Consider the following 21541-nt stretch of genomic DNA (forward strand, 5'->3'; position numbering starts at 1 on the left):
AAAACACTTGTCTGAATAGCTACATAATGCAGAAATTGGGGAGGAGGTGGAGTTGGTGGTGAGTGAGGGCTTTCTTGGTGACCAAAGAGATCTCAGAGGTTGATGGCTTTTTGAATCTTTGGTATGGAAATATATTAACAGAAAACAACTAATGTTAATTTCTTTATCTCCTAGACACCTAGACTTTATTTGTTATGTGCTTGGTGCTATACATGGTACAGATCTGAAGATTGTTCTTATTGCATTCTCGATGACAGGATGCACTAGGTGACACAGGAGGAAGTTCATTTAGAATACATGTTAATAAATATATAAGAAATGCAGACTTAAGCACAGCATAGTCAGCTTTTCAACAATTCCCACCTTTCTTGTTTTTAATCCTAGACACTGAAATGTCAGAATCTGCTAATCTTAAATTACCAGTAGTTAAATGTTGATTTGAGATATGATTCTGAAGATCATTTCCTACCTCCCCACCCCCAGCAGCTGAAAATCTATCTATCTCTAAAGTTTTAAATGCGTACCCAAAATCATCCCCTGTGTTTGTGCAGAGAAATAGACAATATTGAATTTACGAGGAGAAAGGCCAGGATTCTCTAATAGGTCTCTTTTAACTTTTTAGTTTTTTTATGAATAAAAGGCTGACGCATCTGAAGCTTAGCAAAATATATTGGTTGTGTGTATCAATTTAGGGCATGTCTACACATGAAAAATATTCTGGATTACGCTAGGGTTTGAGTTTTAAGTGGATAGTTATTAGGGAATAACTCCATGTCTGGAGGAGCCCTAACATAAACAGTGAATTACTTTTCACACATTTAAAGAGGTGTGTTGCCGTACTGTAGAGATATTTTCCTTTTGTAAAGACCAGTGTTGCTGCTAGTTACATGTCAGCATTTAAAAATGAGCCCTAGGATTTGCTTCTCCTTTTACGCACAAAAAGCTATTTGGAAACTTTAAAGAAAGTAAAGCCTGAGTTTGATTGTTTCCTTGCTTATAGTAAATTTCTTCTTTCAAAGTCTATCAGTCCTGAGGACTCTGAAAAGAAACGAGTCAACTACCAGGCATATCGAAGCTTCCTTAATCGAGAGGGTCCAAAAGCACTAGGTTCCAAAGAGATACCGCAAGTAAGTCCCAGTTTGGCTTTAGAAGAATTACAGCATTTTGTGTGTGTAACATTAACGTATCAAGGTCCTCCAGATATAAATTACCTAAGGCAAGACCCAATTAAGAAATATTTTGACAATAGATTTCTAATCTGTAAAATATGCACTAGAAACTTCAATTTTTGTAGTGTTGAAAAATGCTTGTGAAAATGGCTTGTTGGGTTCTACAATTCTCTCTCATTGTTGAGCTCATTTCCAGGACTGCAGGATTTTGGAGCGAGCCAATTGTTTTGAGCCAAGAAAAACAGACCTACAAAAAAAAAAAATTAAAGTCCTTACAAAATAAAAGCCATACCTTTTTATGTAAAAATAAACCGCACAAACTAAGAAATCTAAATGTCACAGCTTGGAAACCCTTAGGATAATATTTGATTTATATATTAATTTTTGATGTTTATAGTGGAAAACGATTGCCCTGCTGTTCGAAGAAAGTAACTGCCAGTGGTTTGCAGTGCTTCAAGCACAGGATGTTGATGCCTATAGCAATAGAATTTCCCCACTCAGTTTTAGCTAAAAGTGCCAAGCAGTTCTGACTCTGATTAGCCATTTGATTGTTTATGGCTGCTTACAGTCTCGGCTAACTAAACAGTACTTGACAAACCAAGGTATTGAAGAAATAATTTTTGTAACGGGAAGACATTTTGTTGTAAGTGCATCAAGCGATACTGCTTAATATTTGATTCTTAGGGAGCTGAAAACTGCTTGGAGGGCCTGACGTTCGTAATTACAGGAGTCCTGGAGTCTATTGAACGAGATGAGGCCAAGTCTTTAATTGAGCGTTATGGAGGAAAAGTGACTGGTAATGTGAGCAAGAAGACAAACTATCTCATTATGGGACGTGACTGTGGCCAGTCTAAATGTGAGAAGGTAAGTGCTACTATGCATGATCCAAGAACGAAATACACATGTTAATTCACTCATAGACTTTAAGGCCAGAAGGGACCATCATGATCATCTAGTCTGACCTTCTGCACATTGCAGGCCACAGAACCTTGCCCATCTACTCCTTTAATAAACCTATAACTTCTAGCTGAGTTACTGAAGTCCTCAAATCATGATCTAAAGACTTCAAGTTACAAATAATTCATCATTTACACTTTAAATGATTTAAAACCTGTTTAAACCTGCAAGTGACCTGTGCCCCATGCTCCAGAGGAAGGTGAAAATCCCCGGGTCTCTGTCAATCTGACCTGGGGGAAAATTTCTTCTCAACCTCAGATATGGTGATCAGTTGGACCCTGAGCATTTTAGCAATACCCAACAACCAGACACCACCTGGGAAAGAATGCTCTGTAGTAACTCAGCCCATCCCATCTAGTGTCCCATCATTGGCCATTGGGGATATTTGCTGCTAGCAGTTGCAGATCAGCTACATGCCATTGTAGGCGGTCTAATCATACCATCCTCTCCATAAATGTATCAAGTTAAGTCTTGAGGCCAGTTAGGTTTTTGCCCCCACCGCTTCCCTTGGAAGGCAGTTTCAGAACTTCACTCCTCTGATGGTTAGAAACCTTTGTCTAATTTCAAGCCTAAACTTGTTGATGGCGAGCTTATATCCAGCTGTTCTTGTGTCAACATTGGTGCTTAACTTTAAGTAACTTTTCTCCCTTCCAAAACATTGTACCCATATGTAAATTTATCATCATTTACATTTCCTTTCCAAAACCAGAGAATTCTCCCCAAAATGCATATTTTAAGGGGGGGAAAAATGAAATACTAAGTAATTTTTCTAAAAGAAAAAATGGTGTTTATTAATAGATTTTCTTTGTACTAGTAATTTCAGATAGTGTCTCAGTTATGACTTAAAGGTAACACTGACTTCCTTATTTTTCTACCAGTACCGTCAATTTTTTACAGTAGTTTTGAGGGCTCATCCATACTCACATATGTACAGACAGTATATCTGATGTAGTGCACTCTCTTCTGTGTGTGAGACCAGGAATAGGCCCAGAGTTGACAGCGGTGCTAAATTACAGTGGTGCTTCTGTTAATTTACATAAAATAATATTAATACTGTGTTGTATGTACCTTTGAAGGCTTCAGACATGATTAAATATCTTTACAATACTGAAGACATTCAATGAGCAATAAGACATGAGTCTAGGATAGTTCTGATTAATGTGCACTGAAGGTGTGTGGTGAGACAAGAAATGAATCTGAAGGTGTAAATTAATCAGCCCCATCAGATTGTTCTCTGAAGTGTCTTATTGCTACTTGGAATGGATATTGAAAAGTTAATTTCTAGGAAAATTTAAAATTAAAAAAACATTCTAGGTATGTAAATTAGTTTCAGGTAATTTTTTTCAAATGTCACCATTCTATAATCGGAGTATAAATCATTTAAATATCTTACTGTAATATACAATGTTTTTGTTTTTATATTACTACTAGAAACAACCACACATACTTTACTCTCCCCCTAGTCTCATTTGTGTCAATTATAGGCTATATGTTTGGTATTAATTTTGTTTTTAAAACTGTAACACTAATGTGAGTAGACACTTATTATACAGCTTTTTGACATGGCTTGTGTTTCCAAACTTAATAATTACATACATAATTCACTTCTGTAAAGCAGTTTAAATGCAATTGATTGATTAATCTTTCTGGTCTAGGCATCAACATTAGGGACAAAAATTATTCATGAGGATGGCCTATTTGATCTGATTCGAACTATGCCAGGCAAAAAGTCCAAATATGAATTAGCAGCTGAAGCAGAGGTTTGTACAAAATAAACTTAATTTATTTCTTAAAGCACTGTCAGCTAATATGGTGCCTTTGTTTGTCTGCCCGTCCATCCGTCCCATCCTTTGGCAGTTTCAGACTGGCTTTATGTAGTCAGACATGTTTCCATCACTCTGACTTCTCTTTGGGAGGAAATGCAAGTTTTGTGGAAAAGATGACTTCCTTTTATTCACTTTTGCTTTGGTTTTATCAGTTTTTTTTTAACCTATTTAATACACTCTCACACTCCCTCTAGTGGAGCTGCCTGTCTGAGGAATGAGTATATTCAGGGGAAATCAAATAAATTTAACTAATTGTTTATCCTTTAAAATGTAATAGCTCTAGCAAGTCTACACAATTTTACATTTGTTGCTGTCTAATTGAAGATGATTGATACTGTACGACATCAAGGCCATAATTCAAATCTGAGACCCTATTGCAAATTTAGGGTAATTAAGCGCAAATGGCATATGATAAATTTAGCATTTATGTAGTGCTGTTACATTGTCACACTTCTGTGCAAACATTAAGTAATCGTAATCTAAATAAACTAATGTTAATGAATGCTATACAATTTATTTTACGGTGTGTTTAAGCTCAGTCTACAATGACAAGGCAAACAGTATTCAGTTTTCTAGAAGTACTACCATGGCTTCCAAACTGAAAGTAGACACTCTCTTGCTATTTCTCATGTGACTAGCAGCTGAAATGTAATGTTTTTTATTTTTAATTTTATATCCGTCTAACGCTGAGACTCTTTTTTGTGTTCCTGTTGTAATCCAGTCATGGGCTTGCCATCCTCATACATACCTAAGTTTGGAACTGTGTGTGTTTCTTTGGAGGTATCACAGAGCTCCAAAATGTTTTTTTGATGGAAATTTGGGCTTTTGACTCAGCTACATTTTTCATGGAAAGTATCTGTTTTCCACAGGCAATTTTGACTTTTTGTTCAAAAACCAAAACATTTCAATTTTGAAATGCCACCATAGGAGTTGTAGTTTGCTGCCCTTTTCTCTTCCATGGGCTGCATTCCCCAGCGTCAAACTACATCTCCCACAAAGTGCCATGACCAGGGACTCTGTGATACACCGTAATGGCTCAACAATAAGGGAGACCATGGTGTATAGTAAGAGTTACAGTTCAGGTGCCTCATGGCCCACTCTGTGCAGTGGACTCCCTGGCCTGATGACAAGTCCCAGGAGGCACTGCAGTGTTATTTCCAAATTGAAGTTTTCATTTTTTTTGCTGAATATTTTAAAGTTTTCCTTGGAAAATTTCTGATGACTATGAGAAAATCATTTTCATAAAATTTTCTACTGAGGGGTGGGGAAAATTCCAGTTAGCTCTAGTTATATAAGCTGTAACCCTTCCAAAGGCTCTCTAGCTGTGTGTGCTACTGACCTGTTCTTGTTGGTTTTATTTTCCCTTTACACTTTCACTCTTCTGACTTTTAAGGCAAAGAAAGCAAAGTCAAAATGGGTCAAGACCCCACAGAAAATGGAGCCTGAAAAAAGAAAAATTAGCCCAGCTAAGAAAGAAACTGACCCTAAAAAAAGCAACTCCACTCCTGAAAAAGGAGGCACCTTCAGAGCTATAAAAAAAGAAACTACTGAAGCTCAGAAAGGTCTGGACTTCAAGCAGCAAACTATGGAGAAGAAGCATGCCCCAAAGACTGAAGAGAGTTGTGTTCCTGAGATAAGCAAAGGCAGAGCAGAGGGGTTGCTGTGGGTTGATAAATATAAGCCCACATCTCTTAAAACAGTAATTGGACAGCAAGGGGATCAAAGCTGTGCCAATAAGTTGTTACGATGGCTCCAAAACTGGCACAAGAATACTTCTGAGGAAAAACATGGTGACTATGCAATTAATATCTATTTTTCTGGCTGTTTCCAGGTTTCTCAATTTGTAGAACTTCGGGTGTTCACACTGCTCAGCTTCATGTAGACTCTTTTATAGAGTGCAAGCAACTGTAGAAGTCTCGAATCAGGTGTAAGTCCCAGAGTAGAAGCAATATTTTCAGCAAGTGTTGAGTCTGTTTTATCTTTGAAGTTGTAAAACAATCATTTTCAGTTCACCAGATTTACATTATACTGTTTGCACAGTTTTTTGTATTTTATTTGTTTGGATATTTACAAACTATACGGGAGGTCCAAACCTCAACATACATATAACAGACATCAATTCCCTTCCCCCACAGTCCTTAGAGTCCCCCACCACCATGACCGGCCCTAGCCAACACCCATTTCCTCATTAGTGGGGAAAAAAGGTGGGCCTTGCAGCATGCCCTGAAGGCTAATATGCTCTGGTGGCTGCTGTCCACATGGGGAAGAAGCGAGTTCCCAAGGTCTTGGCACTGACTAGCAAGTTGCTTTAGGGATAATCTGCAACTTTAAAGAAAAGACTCTGCAAGCTGGTCAGTGCAATCTATTGGTACTTAATGTGTATTCTGGACTAATTTTTTCCTGCCCTTTCATGAGGATATGTAAGAAACTGAAAAGGGCACAGTAAGTTTGCATATAATTTCACGGCAACACACAGTTGTTTTTTTAAATGAATCCAATATTAATGTTTCACAGCAACTTAAAGTGCTAAAACATTTTAGTGCCACAGGTACATTAATAATTGAAAACTATTAAAAGCAAAGAGTGCAGTCGCATATTCTGTTAAACTAAGATTATTTGAATTAGAGTTCTCCAAATGTTCATGCTACTGACTGTTCTATAGATTTGTAGTCCATTGTTCTGATATCCAAAGATTGGGCTTGCTTGTTCTAAGGTCTGGTATTTTTAAGGTATCTTCTTAAAGTATGTAACTATCTACCATCCCTGTATTATCTAGATAAAAGTTGCTTTTATTTTTCTAGCAAAACCCAGTAAATTGGGAGGCAAAGATGATGGTACTAATTTTAAAGCAGCTTTGCTGTCAGGTCCACCAGGAGTTGGTAAAACGACTACAGCTGCTTTAGTTTGTGAGGTGAGTGCTTGTTCACAAATGTTTTTGGGATGCAAGAGAAGATGGAAGTATTGGATATGGGCTTTGATCTTGCACCTATAATTGGATACTTTAAGATGTGCCCCCACTGTGACTCTGCATGGGTGTAGTGGTCCACCCTTGCAGAACTGATTGTAGTGTCAGGGTCTTACGTGATAATATACGTGCTGGGATACTCATGTAATGAATATGATGTAAGTACATAGATGATAGTGATGTGATTGTGCACCCATGTCTATTTATGAAAAGGAATGCAAGTTCCAGTATGTTGAGCAGTTGAGGATGGGATTTTTTGAAGTTCTCACATTGGCTTAACTCTGTTCCTGTTGAATCTAATAGGAGATCTACCAGTTGAAGTTAGTGGGAGCACAGTGAAGCCATCACTGCATGCTTTTGAAAATCCTGTGTGACATTAGGCTTAAGGATATCTTTTTGTATTCCTCCTAAACCTTTTCATTTCCCCCAGTGCCACACTTTCTAAGTGAATTGTTGAAGACAAAAGAAGCTGAGGAGATTTGGGACTGTATGTCGAATTTTTGCCGAAATTTGAAAATTACTCTTAAAATTTTTGTCTTAATAATAACAATCTTTCTCAACTGGTGGGTCCTGACCCCCAGGCACATCATGAAAGATGGTCAGGAGTCGCGAGGTGTTGAGAACTTTATTACAATTGTAAAGCAAAGAAATAATGAAATTTATATAAATTCTTATTACATTTAAAAATTCAATTACATCAACATAATTATGGAAACTTATTGTTAATAAAATACATATATATTTATAAATATTTTAATTGAATATATAAATAATTATACCTATAATTATATACTTACTCCCCCCCCATTTTTTTTTTATAGTATATGTAATGGGGTCAATGTTTGGCTTTCAGTGAGGGGACACAAGCTGAAAAGATCGAGAAAATCTAGCTGAATTGGTCTAGTTTTGTGCTGGGAGATAATGGAGGGTTTCACACTGAATGTTCCTTACTGTAAATCTTTCAGAAATACTAATTGAATATCCAAGACTTCATTCACAAGGGGCCTAAGGGAGATTGGCACCCAAATCCTATTGAAAGCCAGTAGGAGTTGGGCCCAGAACTCTTGGCCCCTTTGAAAATCCCAAACTAAAACTCTGACTTCTGCTTCAGTTGAGACATATACTGTATATTCTGTTAAACTGAGTTCTTGATGTTCCACGTCAGTCCCCTTTTGTGACTGAATCTGTGACCTCCCGGTTTTGTAAAATTAGAAAGACAAACTCACCTCCAAACTTACGGAATCTTAGAAATGAATTACTGAATCAGTAGTGAATTTTGTTCTGTTGTGGGGCAGTATAGCATGTCTGTTTATGGTGATTCATCCAAAAAATATTTAGGATGCAAGAGGAAAGGAGGGAAAATACAAAAGGGAATTGAAATACAAAGCTGTACATCGTTTTAGTTGATAATGTATGGTCTTCCCATCTTTGCTCATGAGTAGTTTTGGGTTTTTTTCTGATGTATTCTAATTGTTCTGCATGGTTCTATTGGGATTAGGAACTGGGGTACAGCTATGTGGAACTGAATGCTAGTGACACTCGCAGTAAGAACAGTTTGAAGGACGTGGTTGCCGAATCTTTAAATAACACCAGCATGAAAGACTTCTGTTCTGGTATGTGGAGTGTGTGATGTCCTTTGTTGCTTTTTTTTAGATAGGACCCAATTATGTGCAGTGCTGAGCACCTCAACTCCTACTGAAGTGAAGTAACCGTACCCTCCTTCCATGATCTCCACTGGGAGCTGAGCATGCTCAGTAGCTGGTAGGATCAGTCCCATATTTTAGAGAGGGAGTTTCATGTATTAAGATGGAAGCAAGTCAGAACAATGGGCCTGGAAAGAATCCTAAATATTACTTTAGGTTGACCTTTTTAATTATGTTGTGGGAGTTACACAAACTGCTAAGAAACTGTATAATTGCTCTTTTGCTGGATAGGACTGGATATTATAGACCTGACAAGAGAATCAGTCAGCACTATGGTGTGAACATGTATTTTGAGTGTACTGTATGTGCGACTGGCAGAACAGGAGATTAAATTAACATTTAATATAGATTTAACTGTAGAGAGTTGTGTAAAGAGCAGTACCTCTATAACCTTGGGAAATAAGTATTTCAGTGCAACTTCACTTGTCCTTATTAATTTTTTAGGAACATCCCATTCAGTTAGCATGAAACATGTATTGATCATGGATGAAGTGGATGGAATGGCAGGGAATGAAGACAGAGGAGGAATACAGGTGAAACACCTACCGTTTGTTGCTGTCACTAGTAAAATGTATAACATTTATATGGGCAAAATAGTTAATCTAGATAATAAAAATCTCATCACAGAGCTGAGTATTTAAAGTACTAAAAAAACCTGCTTGAACTGCACGGTTTGAGACACAGTAGAAATAATTTTCTATTTCAATAGAGTGATAAATGAGAGTTAGAAAAGAAGGACCAGATCTATAATATAACTGTATTACAGTTAATAGAGCTATGCTGATCTACACTAGCTGAGGATTTGACCCAGGTATTGACTCATAAGCTGCTTTAAGCTATGTGTGGTATATGAAGACTTTTAACATTTACACTGTAAACGTGTTTAAATTGTAGGAGTTAATTGGTCTGATTAAAACCACAAAGATTCCTATCATCTGTATGTGTAATGATCGGAACCATCCCAAGATTCGTTCCCTGGTCCATTACTGTTTTGATCTTCGCTTTCAGAGACCTCGGCTAGAACAGATTAAGGTAGGAATTGTGACATTAGGTTGTTCATTGAGTAGCATTGCTTTGAATGCAGCCAATTCTCTACAAGGATCTGTTTTTTTAGTTTTCAAGTCACTGGTAGAATTAGAAACTTTCACCAACACCTAAAGGTCAAAAATTAGATTGCACGGAATAACTTCAGTAGTTGCAGGGAGGAGGGGGGTCTTGTTGGCTATTGCTCACCTTTTCAAAAGTGGATGCATAGTTAAGCATCTAAGAAAGTGGCCTCATTCTTCAAAAGAGCCAAGCAAGTTGTAAAGGTTACAATGGGTAGTAGACCTGCATACTTGAAAGAGGACTGTTTAAAAAAATCATACCTTGTAAATTGAAATAAAATAATTGTAACATTCTTCATTGTAAATGAGCATATTTAGCCCATCATTTTTATTCTATTTTAACTACATTATATGTACAAAAATACTCAAGATATTTTTCTCTTTCGAATATTTTGCTTATTACAGGGTGCCATGATGTCTATTGCATTTAAAGAAGGGTTAAAGATACCCGCTCCAGCTATGAATGAGATAATTCTGGCAGCAAATCAAGACATTAGGCAGGTCAGTTATACACCTAGACAAATCTTGGTAGCCTGTAGTTCATGCTTGCATTGTAGCACATGAATGCTAGATTGCTGCTTTTGCATAGAGATCAGATTTTCTTCCTACGTCTTTGTCCTGTCAAGCAATACTTAAGCTGTCTGTTTTGTTTGTTCCCAGGTTTTACATAATCTTAGTATGTGGTGTACAAAAAATAAGTCACTGACCTATGATGAGGCAAAAGCTGATGCCAGCAAAGCCAAAAAGGATATCAAACTGGTAAGAGGAGTGTACATCTTGGATCAGCTGCTAATAGATTTGCTCCTAGTAACCAGAAGTGCAACAATAGAAATAAAATACTAGTAGTCAAAATATACAGAGGTGGTCAGCTACTTAAAAAGTGTTTTGAGTATGCACCAGACCCACTTATTTGCTAAAGTTTTTTGTCATCATAACTGAAGAGTAAAACCAAGAAAAAAAATGAAGTAGAGTTTTTCCCAGAACTGGTGAGAGCGGAATGCTCCTTGAAGCCCGTTATGGATCAATCTCACTGTGCAGATCTAATTTATCTGTGCGAAGTTAAAATATTTTAGATGAAGTAGGCAGGCAATATAGCTTTTTTTATAGTGATTTTTTTTTTTTAAGGACTAACTTGGCAGCTCCCTGAAGGTTAAAGATTATGGAGCTCACTCCTTCCTATCCTCGACAATCATTCATACTCACAGATAGTAATAACATTACCTCAGTCTACTCGCAGAGATGTTGAAGCTTAAGTCTTAATGTTTATAAAGCACTTTGAGATCTATAGCAGAGCAGAGTTTTATATTAGAGTCCGGAGATAGCTATGGGCCGTCACTATAATTACTTCCTGTCCTCATCTACTATTCGTGGAAGATGCAGTGCATGTTGTTGTGTGATCAGCTTTTTAAAATGCCTTTGTTTTAGGGCCCCTTTGATGTTGTCAGGAAGGTTTTTGCTGCTGGAGAGGAAACTGCTCGCATGTCTCTTATAGACAAATCCGACCTATTCTTCCATGATTACTCTCTAGCACCTCTTTTTGTCCAAGAAAATTATGTACATGTGAAACCTGTTGCTGCTCGGTGAGTTGTCCAAAATCACAAATGGTGGAACTGGAAGGGTGGTATGAGGGGAGTGCGTGAGATATATTAAAGAGTCAAAAATATGTGGAGGTTCCTGCAGCAATATGGACAACTACTTTTTTCCAGAGGTAACATGATAAAACACTTGATGCTACTGAGCAGAGCAGCAGACAGTATATGTGATGGTGATCTAGTCGACAGGCAGATTCGCAGTAAGCAAAACTGGAACCTTCTGCCTACGCAGGTAAACCCTTCTTTCATTTCTCAAACGTAACATAAGGATGTCCCAATTACCAGACCACTCCCTTGAAATTGCTGTCCTGGTTTATAATTTATAGTTTGTACAGTTATATTGTTCTTCAGTTCAAATGCTACATTCTGCCATTTGGACTCCATTTCCCATATTCACGTGAGTGAAAAGCATCTCCTGTATTAATACAGCATTTCCCGAACTTCTGAAAGCTTGAGCCTCTTTTCAGGAAATTGCATGTCCCCTGAAACCCTGTCATATGTCGTAGAAAATTAAGATGGATAGGTCTTTATCATCATGTGGGTGTCCCCTGTCTCCCTTGCTAGTCCTTGTAATCCCCCCGCCACCACCATCTCACACTCTCTTGGGGGAAAAACAGTGTTCACATTTAAAGTGACATCATTGGCATCTGAGTTAGTATTAATTGAAATGAATGAGACAATTCAGATCTCACAGGTATTTATCAGGCTCTTTGCAAACTCAGGCAGGCACCTCTTCATTGGTTACACTGTCACATTTTGAAAGTTTTCTTAGCCACCATAATTGCTAGACTGTTTGTTTTAAAATTAAAGCTGACAATCTGGAGAACAACTTGGAGATCTGTCCATGCCCTCTTGGCCAGTCCTCTGGCGTTTCTCTCCCTCTCCCTCTCCCCGTCACACAAACTTTGAGAAACACTGTCGTGCCCCTGGTGTCAAGTTCACAGAAACCTCTTGAAAGCTGTGTCCTTTGGGGGATGCATGAGTGTCCCGTCAAGGTGCTAAACGTTTGGTGGCCAAGGCTGTATATATAAAGGAGTTTACTTCTGCCAGCCACTTCAGTTCCTTCACCACAGAGAGCAGACAGGATCCTCTGTGTTTGTCATCACATTTAGTCTGGTATAGTACCCAAAACTGTTAAATAATTCAGTTTTAGGATAGTGGTTTTTGAGTTTTGGGGTATTCTGTATTTTAATAGTGTTTTGCAGCCTTTAAGGACTCAATCTGGTGCTGAGGCTGTGCCCCGACTGAAACCCCAAAAGGAGTTTTAAAAGCTGTGCATGGTGCCTAGTTCTGAAGGCAGCTGAGCCAGAAACATCAAGAACGGCCTGCCTCTGTACCAAAGCCCATGACAGTTAGGTGGACTAAGACGTCAGCTCCAGCCCTGGTCTGTTAGGTTTTTAATTTATCCCATTCTGAGACACCATATCCCATGGATGATCCTTTTTCTATGCCATGTATCAGTAGCTGTATTTCAGCTCTACCTATATGACTGAAAATACCCCTGAAATCCATAATGCCTATATTGAGGGATTCATATCCCTTGACCTGAGGGACAGGGGCGGGGTGGTGCACAATCAGTTGTGCTTATGGCTGGCACACCAGATATATCTGTTGCTGTTAAAGTGGTTAAAATACTAGGAAATATGCATTTCCTTTGCAAGGGATACTGAACTTTTTGTGCTCACTTCTAGAAACATGCCAATTTACAGGGATTAAACTAATCATTCAGATTTAATATTGACAGGATGCTGGCCATAATAATGTTTAGAATAAGAAAAGATCTGGGATTTTTCTTTTGGTGGATATGGTGCATTTTAGAAGTTAAAAATGAGAAAGACCTAATAATCCATCCCATTACCACTGTAGGATTGTCTCCACCCTTTCTCTACGTTTTCTATTGCCTTGCCCAGTTTAGCTCTGTCTGTATCCAGGGATTCTCCATCACTGGCATTTTTTAAACAAGGTTATTTTTCTAAAAGATCTGCTCTAGTTCCCCAAAATAATTCCTGTTTGAAGTTTTTTGGCCTATGCAGGAGGTCAGAATAGACTATCACAAATGGTCCCTTCTGGCATTAGAATTTATTATATGGCCTCCTCCACTTCTCATTGGAGATTATTCCACAGCCTCCCAGATACCCTATGGGTATGTCTGGACTGTGCTTAAAAAACCCCTGGCACTGAGTCTCAGAGCCCAGGTCAGTGGGCTTGGGCTGCATGGCTAGAAGTTGCAGTCAAGAGACTCTGGCTTGGGCTGAAGCCCGGGCTCTGAGATGCTTCCCTCTCGCAGGGTCTTAGAACCTGGGCTCCAGTCTGAGCCCAAGTCTGCTGACCTGGGCCAGCCATAGGTCTTTCATTGCTGTGTAGACATACCCTATATTTGTACATGTCTGCTCTATCTTTAACTTCTACAACACGCCACTATTGCCTTAGCAATATTTGTATTTTCAGTGTGTCGCTTCAGGAAATCCTGGTGCCAGTGTTAAACATTTACTTTTGAACTGAATTTCATGTGTACTTCACCTTTCAGGCCATTTATTCGAGTGTTCTCCCTGGGGAACTAATGAGAGGTTACATGTCACAGTTTCCTAACTTTCCGGGCTGGCTGGGGAAATTTTCATCCACAGGCAAACATGACCGGATTGTTCAAGAACTGGCACTGCACATGAGTCTCAGGTAATGCAGACCTCCCTCTGTGTTTCCCAGTGTACACTATTTTGGGATGTTTGTTCTTACTGGTAGTTAATGTAACTGGGCTCCCTTTTAGATTATTATCTCTTGCTGCAGTTAGGAGGAACTAGGTTCTGGAGAGAAGCAGGTGAGGAGAGAAATGAGAGACTGATGTCTCCTAATGAGAGAGAGGGCACCAATGAGAAAGGAGAGCAAATGGATTAGGGACGGGACTGAATGGGGTTTGGGAGAGAAGGTAACACTGGTCTTACTAGGGTCAGAGCAAAATGTGTGGAAAGCAGAAAAGCCTCTATTTGCTATAGGTTCCTCCTTTTAAAATTAATATTAAAAGGTCCATTAGAGAGAGGGTAAGGACACAGATACATGTGCATTGGCTGGCAATGGTCGCATTCCAAGAGCTTAGTCATAGGCTTCTAATAACATTTAATTTTAACATTGGGTCAGCACTAAGGTGGTCAGTAGGCAGACTATAAAGCAATTTTTGTATAATCAGCCATTAAAATAGCTTGACAATATAATTGTATTTAAATCAATTATGGTTTGACCTAATTTCCTACTTAATTTTGTTGTGGGATGACCCTTGCTAGCTAGTCCACTGTGAATGATACTCTCTGTCCAGAGCCGCAATCTGGATATCTTGTAGCAGGGGCATTTGTAATTATTCAGCACTGGTAGCTCCATACAGAAATGCAGCCTGCATTGTGGTGTTCCTAGACACTGCTGATTCTTAACATGGTGAGAGCCTGCTCGTGAGGGTGTATTTTGATTTGCACTGGGAGCTGACCTTTAGGAATGAGCCTCAGGGAAATCCTGTTTAATGCAATCTCTCTTCATTTGGCAAGAACCCACACCAGCAAGAGAGCCGTAAACATGGAGTATTTGTCATACTTGCGGGATGCACTTGTTAGACCCTTGACAAGCTTTGGAACAGAAGGTGTACAGGATGCTGTAACATTCATGGACTCCTATTGCTTGATGAGAGAAGATGTTGAAAATATTATGGAAATATCCAGCTGGGGAGGCAAACCTAGTCCCTTTTCTAAACTGGACCCCAAGGTAAAATTCACTAGTTATGTTCTGCTATTACCTCCTCCTATAAATGTATGGTAATTCTTTGGTCTTATGAATAAAACACAGAATAGCATCCACTGTGATGTGGCATTGGGACAGGAGATGGATGGCTGAAGCAGGTTACCATTTCTGCTCCCAGAGTTACAATTTTGAAAGCTGATCTATAACCATGCTTTCAAGTACTCAGTAGCCAAGTGACTGAATCTCAAAAAAGAAATACAGATTAGGCCCTCAGTATGCATCTTAGATGCATCCTCCTGTGTACTCCCCACATTCCTTTCCCTGATAGCTGTCTCCTTCTCTGCAAGCCTTAGGCATACAAATACTCTTCTCTGGGGGAATCCTTGGCCAGATCATAGCTTGGTTAGCCAAAAAATGTATAGAGTCTTTAATTTAGTGCTTATAGTGTGTCTCCCACTCCTGAACAGGTCAAAGCAGCTTTTACACGTGCCTATAACAAAGAGGCACATTTGACACCATATGCCCTGCATGCAGTAAAAACATCTAAACGGCTGCCAGGGCCCGGGTTGGCTTCAGAAGTGAATGAAGAATTGAATGCTGACGAATTGCAGTCTGATGAGGATGAGCAAGATACTATTGAAAGTGATGCAATGATCAAGGTAATACTTTCAGCTAATAGTAGAGACGTGTAACACCAAGGAAACCCATCTGTCTCCTGTGAGAAGTTGGACCATCTTACCAGGGCTCATTGCACCGGGGCTAGAATACACACTTGCCGGTTTGCTGGGTGTTTAACTTTGACTCTCCTAAATCTCATCTTGTTGCAAACTGGGTAGCATTTTCTGATGGTAGGTTTGAAATTTTGGCTGGAGCACTGTTGTCTATGTCATGTAGCAGTTTATAGGGTCTCACTTCACTCAGCCAATTTTCAACTTGGTGCTTTCTGTTTGTAATGCAATTGAACACCTCATCTGATCAATTCCATAATTTCAGGGAATGCTTTCGGCATCAATAGGACAGACCTTGACCACTTCGGTGAAAATCGGAAAAGCAAAAGGGCAACTTGCAGAGCTCTTTGCATCTGGTTGCCAGAGCCAGCACTTTCAATCCACTCTAATTGTCTATAAAACAAATGTTTTGCTGACACCAGCAATTTCTCTGTGTTGCTCATTGTCCCAATACAGTTTAAAATGTTGTTGCCATCCTGAATGCCTTAACTCCCAGACAGAGAAGAATGGTGGGGGAGGTACAGAGCCCCTGGTGTGCAGGAGATGGAAGGGTGGCACACAGGGACTTTTTAGGGAAGGAATGGAGGGATGCAAGGAGCCCCTAGATGTAATGAAGTGTATGGCCCTGGTCCTGTTTCACTGTAGAGGTTTTATTTAGGTTACTGACTGCTTCAGGATTAGGACACAAATTGGAAGTAACTGATATTGTCTGTTTAGGATATCCTTATTGAGAATGTTGCCATGCTGATTGTTTTCTGTCACAATGTGGCACGGCACACTGAACCTGCATTTTAAACTTTAACATTTTATTTCCAGCAAAAAAAGGCAAAGTCATCTTCCAAGCTGTCAAAAGCAGCAAACGGCGAAGAAACAAAAAAAGGAAAAGGAAAAGGAAAGAAATGAGAAACAGTTCAATACTGACTGATTACATTGGGTAACCACTCTAGCTTTGGACACAGCTTTGCTTGCTCAGTGATACCCACTTTCAGTAATGTGAAGCAGTGATTCCATTGCAGCTGGAAGGGTAGAACCAGTGGGCTGAAAATGCTCCTCTTATAGAGGTAGTGTGGCTGCTTTGCAATCCAAATATGCAGGGGTAATGTAAATGTTTACAATCTTTTTTTTTTTTTTTATGCTTTGGAGCATGTTAACAAAATGCAGACTTTAGTCTGCTGCTGGAAGGTCACCTGTAGTTTCAGCAGTAACATGTTGAAAGAGGGGTTTAGCTTCCTGCAATTTATACTAATAGTTTTCTTCACAGGACTTTGAACCTTTTTACTAAATCTCTGCTATTATGTGGTGAAATCTTGTACATACTGCAAAAAATTTAAATTGCATATTTCTTTTGTACATTATAAAAATGCAGCAATGTATAAAATTGCAATAAAATTAGTTTCACAAATATTTTGGCTTATTCAGGTTCTCCCCCCCTCTTTTCCATAGCTTGGAGACCATATTTGTCCCCAGCAAGTCTTAATAACAATCGACATGAGCTTTTGGGGCTACAGTGTGTATTAGAATTTCTTCCCTGGGTTTTGCCTTCCACCTCCATTCTCCCCCTCATTTTGTTGAATTAGAGAGGCATGGAAAAGCTCTATTATTGTCTGGTTTAAGCCAGCAGTGGAAAATACTCAATGAGAATTAGCACTTCTGGATGCTTTTGTGCTATGGAATTAAAATTGCATGTATTCATTATGAAAATGACGAGGAGGAGGAGGAGATGTTTAAGGCTCTACACAGGGGTGGGCAAACTATGGCCTGCAGGCTGGATTGCTGGCCTACGAACTCCTGCTGGGGAGCGGGGTCCGGGGCTTGCCCTGCTCTGGTGCTCCAGCCGGGGCATTGGATTGTCATGGCATAGCCCTGCTCCGAGAGTGTTCCATGCATAGGAGCCAGAGAAGGGACATGCCACTGCTTCCAGGAGCTGCTTGAGGTAAGTGTAACTCAGAGCCTGCACCCCTGAGCCTCTCCTCATCCCCAGCCCCACCCACACCCCCAACCCCAATTTTGTGAGCATTCATGGCCCTCCATACAATTTCTATTCCCCGATGTGGCCCTCAGCCCAAAAAGTTTGCCCATCCCTGCTCTATAGTGCCCTTACTGCATTGTTTAGGAACTAAAAGTTCAAAGCATAGGAAAAAATCCCAAAGCCTGATAGACTTTGGGTAAAAGCATATTGGGCTTTCTCCCCCCTCCATTGAATTTCTAGCTCAAGTTTCCTAAGCAGTCTTGTGGAATTGAAGCAATACAGACAGGATATTGTAAAGGTTGCCATTATAATTTAAACACCACTAACAGTTAGAAAAACTTTAAATAGGTATACCCCAAGGTTCTGAGATTAGTGCGATGTCCTCTTTATTATGCTAAATTTCTGTGGTGTTTACTTCCTTCAGCTATTTGTATTACTTATCCACATCTCCTAGCTATCGACCCCTCCAGTAATGAATTGCCTATAAATGAACACACATGGAAGCGATCACCTCAGAGCTGTAGAGGGAATTCTATTGTTTCTACCCTCTCAAATGAAGTGACAAATTGACATATGCAGCAGAGAATGCTGAAACGAAGAGTTGGCACTATTCCCATTTGTGCTGCTGAAGCTGAACAGACTTTATCAATTAAAGTTAAACGCAAGGATAAAATTGGATTTATTCTGCTTTCAGTAAGTACATTTGTAAACATTTTGTTAATTTTTGTATCACAAAATGGAGAACTGACAACTGCTCCAGTATTAAATTGTTTGGAAAAAATATCCACCAAACTGATAAGGAGCTTCCTTAATGGCCCAACACTCCAGGAGGACCCAATCATTCTGAAAATGAAGAGGAGCAGTTATTCAGTCTTCAAAATAGAGGCAACTGTATCAAACTGACTTTTCAATGCATTAACAAATTAATCTGGTCAATCTTCTAATAATGAACTATTATTATTATAAAACAACCTCTTTCATAGTCAGGATTGATGTTTAAATACAATAGTTGGAGAAGATATGTACTACAACTAAAAAGTGAAATATTAGTGTGCTGCTTATGGTGGCAGTTTCTTTTTAAAAGTGCTTAATACACAGTGTAAATCTACAGGACTGTAGGTACAATACACTACTCTCACGTAAGAATAGTTGGTAGCTGAACAGTACTATGCTTTGTCCACTTGAACTACAAACCAATGTGTAGATTCTAGCTAAACATTCTCTCCAAAACTTTCTGGTACCTGAAAATAGAATTAGGATGTCAAATAGTGGATCCAAAATGTTAACCAGTACAGTATTTACTGTAAAATAGGGTAAAGAGTGAATTAATGGCAGAAGGTGGTGAGAATTTGGTTGCATTTTTTGAAGACTGAGCATTTCAAGCCAAAACTTGCTACCTGAAGTTGTCAAACAGGATGGCAAGAAGGCACTACAAACCATTAGTTTTGATTCTTATTTATCACATAGATGGGTTCTCAATCTGCTTCAGCCTGTAGCCACTACCATGTGCTTGGTGCTGCACATATTCTTCATCTTTGACTGACTCTAAAATTTGGAGGGCAAGGAATACCATGCAGTTCTCATATAAACAAGCAAATTAGTATACTAAGTTTTCGCAAAAAGAAAAGGAGTACTTGTGGCACCTTAGAGACTAACCAATTTATTTGAGCATGAGCTTTCGTGAGCTACAGCTCACTTCATCAGATGCATACCGTGGAAACTGTAGCAGACTTTATATATACACAGAGAATATGAAACAATACCTCCTCCCACCCCACTGTCCTGCTGGTAATAGCTTATCTAAAGTGATCATCAGGTGGGCCATTTCCAGCACAAATCCAGCACAAATGGCCCACCTGATGATCACTTTAGATAAGCTATTACCAGCAGGACAGTGGGGTGGGAGGAGGTATTGTTTCATATTCTCTGTGTATATATAAAGTCTGCTACAGTTTCCACGGTATGCATCTGATGAAGTGAGCTGTAGCTCACGCTCAAATAAATTGGTTAGTCTCTAAGGAGCCACAAGTACTCCTTTTCTTTTTGCGAATACAGACTAACACGGCTGTTACTCTGAAACCTATACTAAGTTTTGTAATTATATAAATATCCATTTTCCCTACAGTTCATCAAGCTAGTCACTGTATCTTGGCTCATTTCTTGCATATCTTCCTAGGGTTTGTTCTGGAAGTGGCAGTAGGACTTACTTGAATAAATTCACTGTTCCATTTCTTCTGGGTTGAGGTATGGTGTGCAGTCAGCTATCTTCTTAAGATGGACCATGCTAACTCTTTCTGAACACATTGGACATATATTTTCACTCTGCAACATACTATTTTAAAAGAAATATTTCAGGTCAAATTACATTCCTGACACACATGGTGTTGGGCTTGATGCTGGAATTAGAGGGGAAAATTAGGTGATCAAACTAGATAATCATAATGATTCTTTCTGGCCTTAAAACCTATCAATTTTAGAAGGTGGGAAGGGGAAAATGACTCCGTTGTAAGATGTCAACTACCGTAGAACCTCAGTTACAAACATGTCTGAAACGGAGGTTGTTTGTAACTCTGAACAAAACGTTATGGTTGTTCTTTCAAAAGTTTACAATTGAACACTGTCTTAATACAGCTTTGAAATTTTACTATACAGAAGAAAAATGCTGCTTTTCCCTTTGTATTTTTTGGTCTGCTGCTGCTAGCTTGTGTGCTTCGAAATCAGATGTGGGTTGACTGGTCAGTTTGTAACTCTGGTGTTTGTAATTCAGTTTCTGTTGTAACTACTTACAATTCGGAAAGAAGGGATTTCTTGGAGGCTGCTCTAGTAAAGCACATAAAGCTCTTGGAAGGCTGTCTAGCCCACTACTGTATTGTGGACATGGGCTATGTTAGTAATTCTATTTAAAGCTCCAGTCTCATTTGAGAAATCAAATATGCAGTATTATGGCTACTCAGGTTTGAAAGTAAAATATGCAAATCTAAAAAGAGTTGATTAATAGAATAAAGAGAAAGGGAAGGCTTTCTACTGACAAAGTAGTTTTGTTCAAATGTCAATAATAAGCACTAACTGAGCTGAGGAACTGCTCTTACTTCCCTGTGACTGCCAATCAAGAGTTATTCCCTTGTTTAAGGCAGAATAGCTGTGGTCAAAGCTCTGCCAAGGTGTATTCTTATTCTGGAACCAGGCATTATGGGGAGAGTGTGTTGGGGGGACGGGGGAACAGCTGCTTTGGTCCTCTGAATCTCAAGGGGACCACATCGATAGTTGGGGCTCCTCCGGCCAGTATTGGTGTGTTTCTGCACAGCCTCTTGGGGGATGGGAAGGAAAAGTGTTGGGAAGTTGCAGAAGCCTATTTCCACCCTTGCTAGTTTCTTTCAAGGGTTACAACACTGCATCAGCGGCTGTTTGTAGCATGCATTCGATACGCCCACCTGGGTTCATGCTAAGGTAGTGCTATGCTGAAAGTGTGGGATAAGGATAAATGATGGGCCATCACAATGAGAGGCTTAATGCTTCTCCTTCCTGAGGAAAAGGGTCTTTGCTATTTTAAAAAAAAAAAACCTTATTCAGCAGGAAAGATTCCAACTTACTTTTTAAACTCTGAGTGCAGGGCAGGGAAGTCACAATTTGGACAGGCTGTCCAGTCATCATTTACCATATGCCGACCCTGCAGGTGAAAGTTTTTAATGATTGTAAGTGTTTGCGTAATAATCAGCGTACTGAGTCTTCAGCTCTGCTCCTTTCTGCAGCAAAAGATCTTAACTCTAAAAAGTTTCATGAGGAATAGTGACACTAACTTGCAATAG

At 39.2% G+C, this 21541-nt stretch overlaps 2 protein-coding genes across 5 annotated transcripts in view; one reads left to right on the forward strand and one right to left on the reverse strand.

Moving 5' to 3' along the window:
- RFC1 (replication factor C subunit 1) overlaps positions 1 to 17168 on the forward strand; it is a 73990-nt gene extending 56822 nt beyond the window's left edge. For all 3 annotated transcript variants that reach the window (XM_048848547.2, XM_048848546.2, XM_048848548.2), the window contains 16 exons: positions 1020 to 1127; positions 1854 to 2033; positions 3782 to 3886; positions 5346 to 5742; positions 6754 to 6863; positions 8416 to 8530; positions 9065 to 9153; positions 9515 to 9652; positions 10132 to 10227; positions 10387 to 10485; positions 11152 to 11306; positions 11433 to 11550; positions 13846 to 13991; positions 14849 to 15062; positions 15506 to 15697; positions 16583 to 17168. In XM_048848547.2, the coding sequence (XP_048704504.2) occupies positions 1020 to 1127; positions 1854 to 2033; positions 3782 to 3886; positions 5346 to 5742; positions 6754 to 6863; positions 8416 to 8530; positions 9065 to 9153; positions 9515 to 9652; positions 10132 to 10227; positions 10387 to 10485; positions 11152 to 11306; positions 11433 to 11550; positions 13846 to 13991; positions 14849 to 15062; positions 15506 to 15697; positions 16583 to 16669 (2349 nt within the window). In that variant the 3' untranslated portion in view covers positions 16670 to 17168. The remainder of the gene's footprint in view (positions 1 to 1019; positions 1128 to 1853; positions 2034 to 3781; positions 3887 to 5345; positions 5743 to 6753; positions 6864 to 8415; positions 8531 to 9064; positions 9154 to 9514; positions 9653 to 10131; positions 10228 to 10386; positions 10486 to 11151; positions 11307 to 11432; positions 11551 to 13845; positions 13992 to 14848; positions 15063 to 15505; positions 15698 to 16582) is intronic.
- WDR19 (WD repeat domain 19) overlaps positions 1122 to 21541 on the reverse strand; it is a 127467-nt gene continuing 107047 nt past the window's right edge. The window contains exons 35-38 of one of the 2 annotated variants that reach the window (XR_007356450.2): positions 21326 to 21402; positions 19943 to 20067; positions 3051 to 3150; positions 1122 to 1416 (exon numbers count right to left, since the gene is read on the reverse strand). Coding sequence is in view for 1 of the 2 variants with exons in the window: in XM_048848545.2 (XP_048704502.2) it covers positions 19953 to 20067; positions 21326 to 21402 (192 nt within the window). In the remaining variant the exon portion in view is untranslated. Of the gene's footprint in view, positions 1417 to 3050; positions 3151 to 18390; positions 18579 to 19942; positions 20068 to 21325; positions 21403 to 21541 lie in introns of those variants that run through there. The other variant, XM_048848545.2, reaches the window with a different exon arrangement.

This window comes from Caretta caretta, chromosome 4 (genome assembly GCF_965140235.1).
Source record: "Caretta caretta isolate rCarCar2 chromosome 4, rCarCar1.hap1, whole genome shotgun sequence".
Classification (NCBI taxonomy): Eukaryota; Metazoa; Chordata; order Testudines; family Cheloniidae; genus Caretta; species Caretta caretta.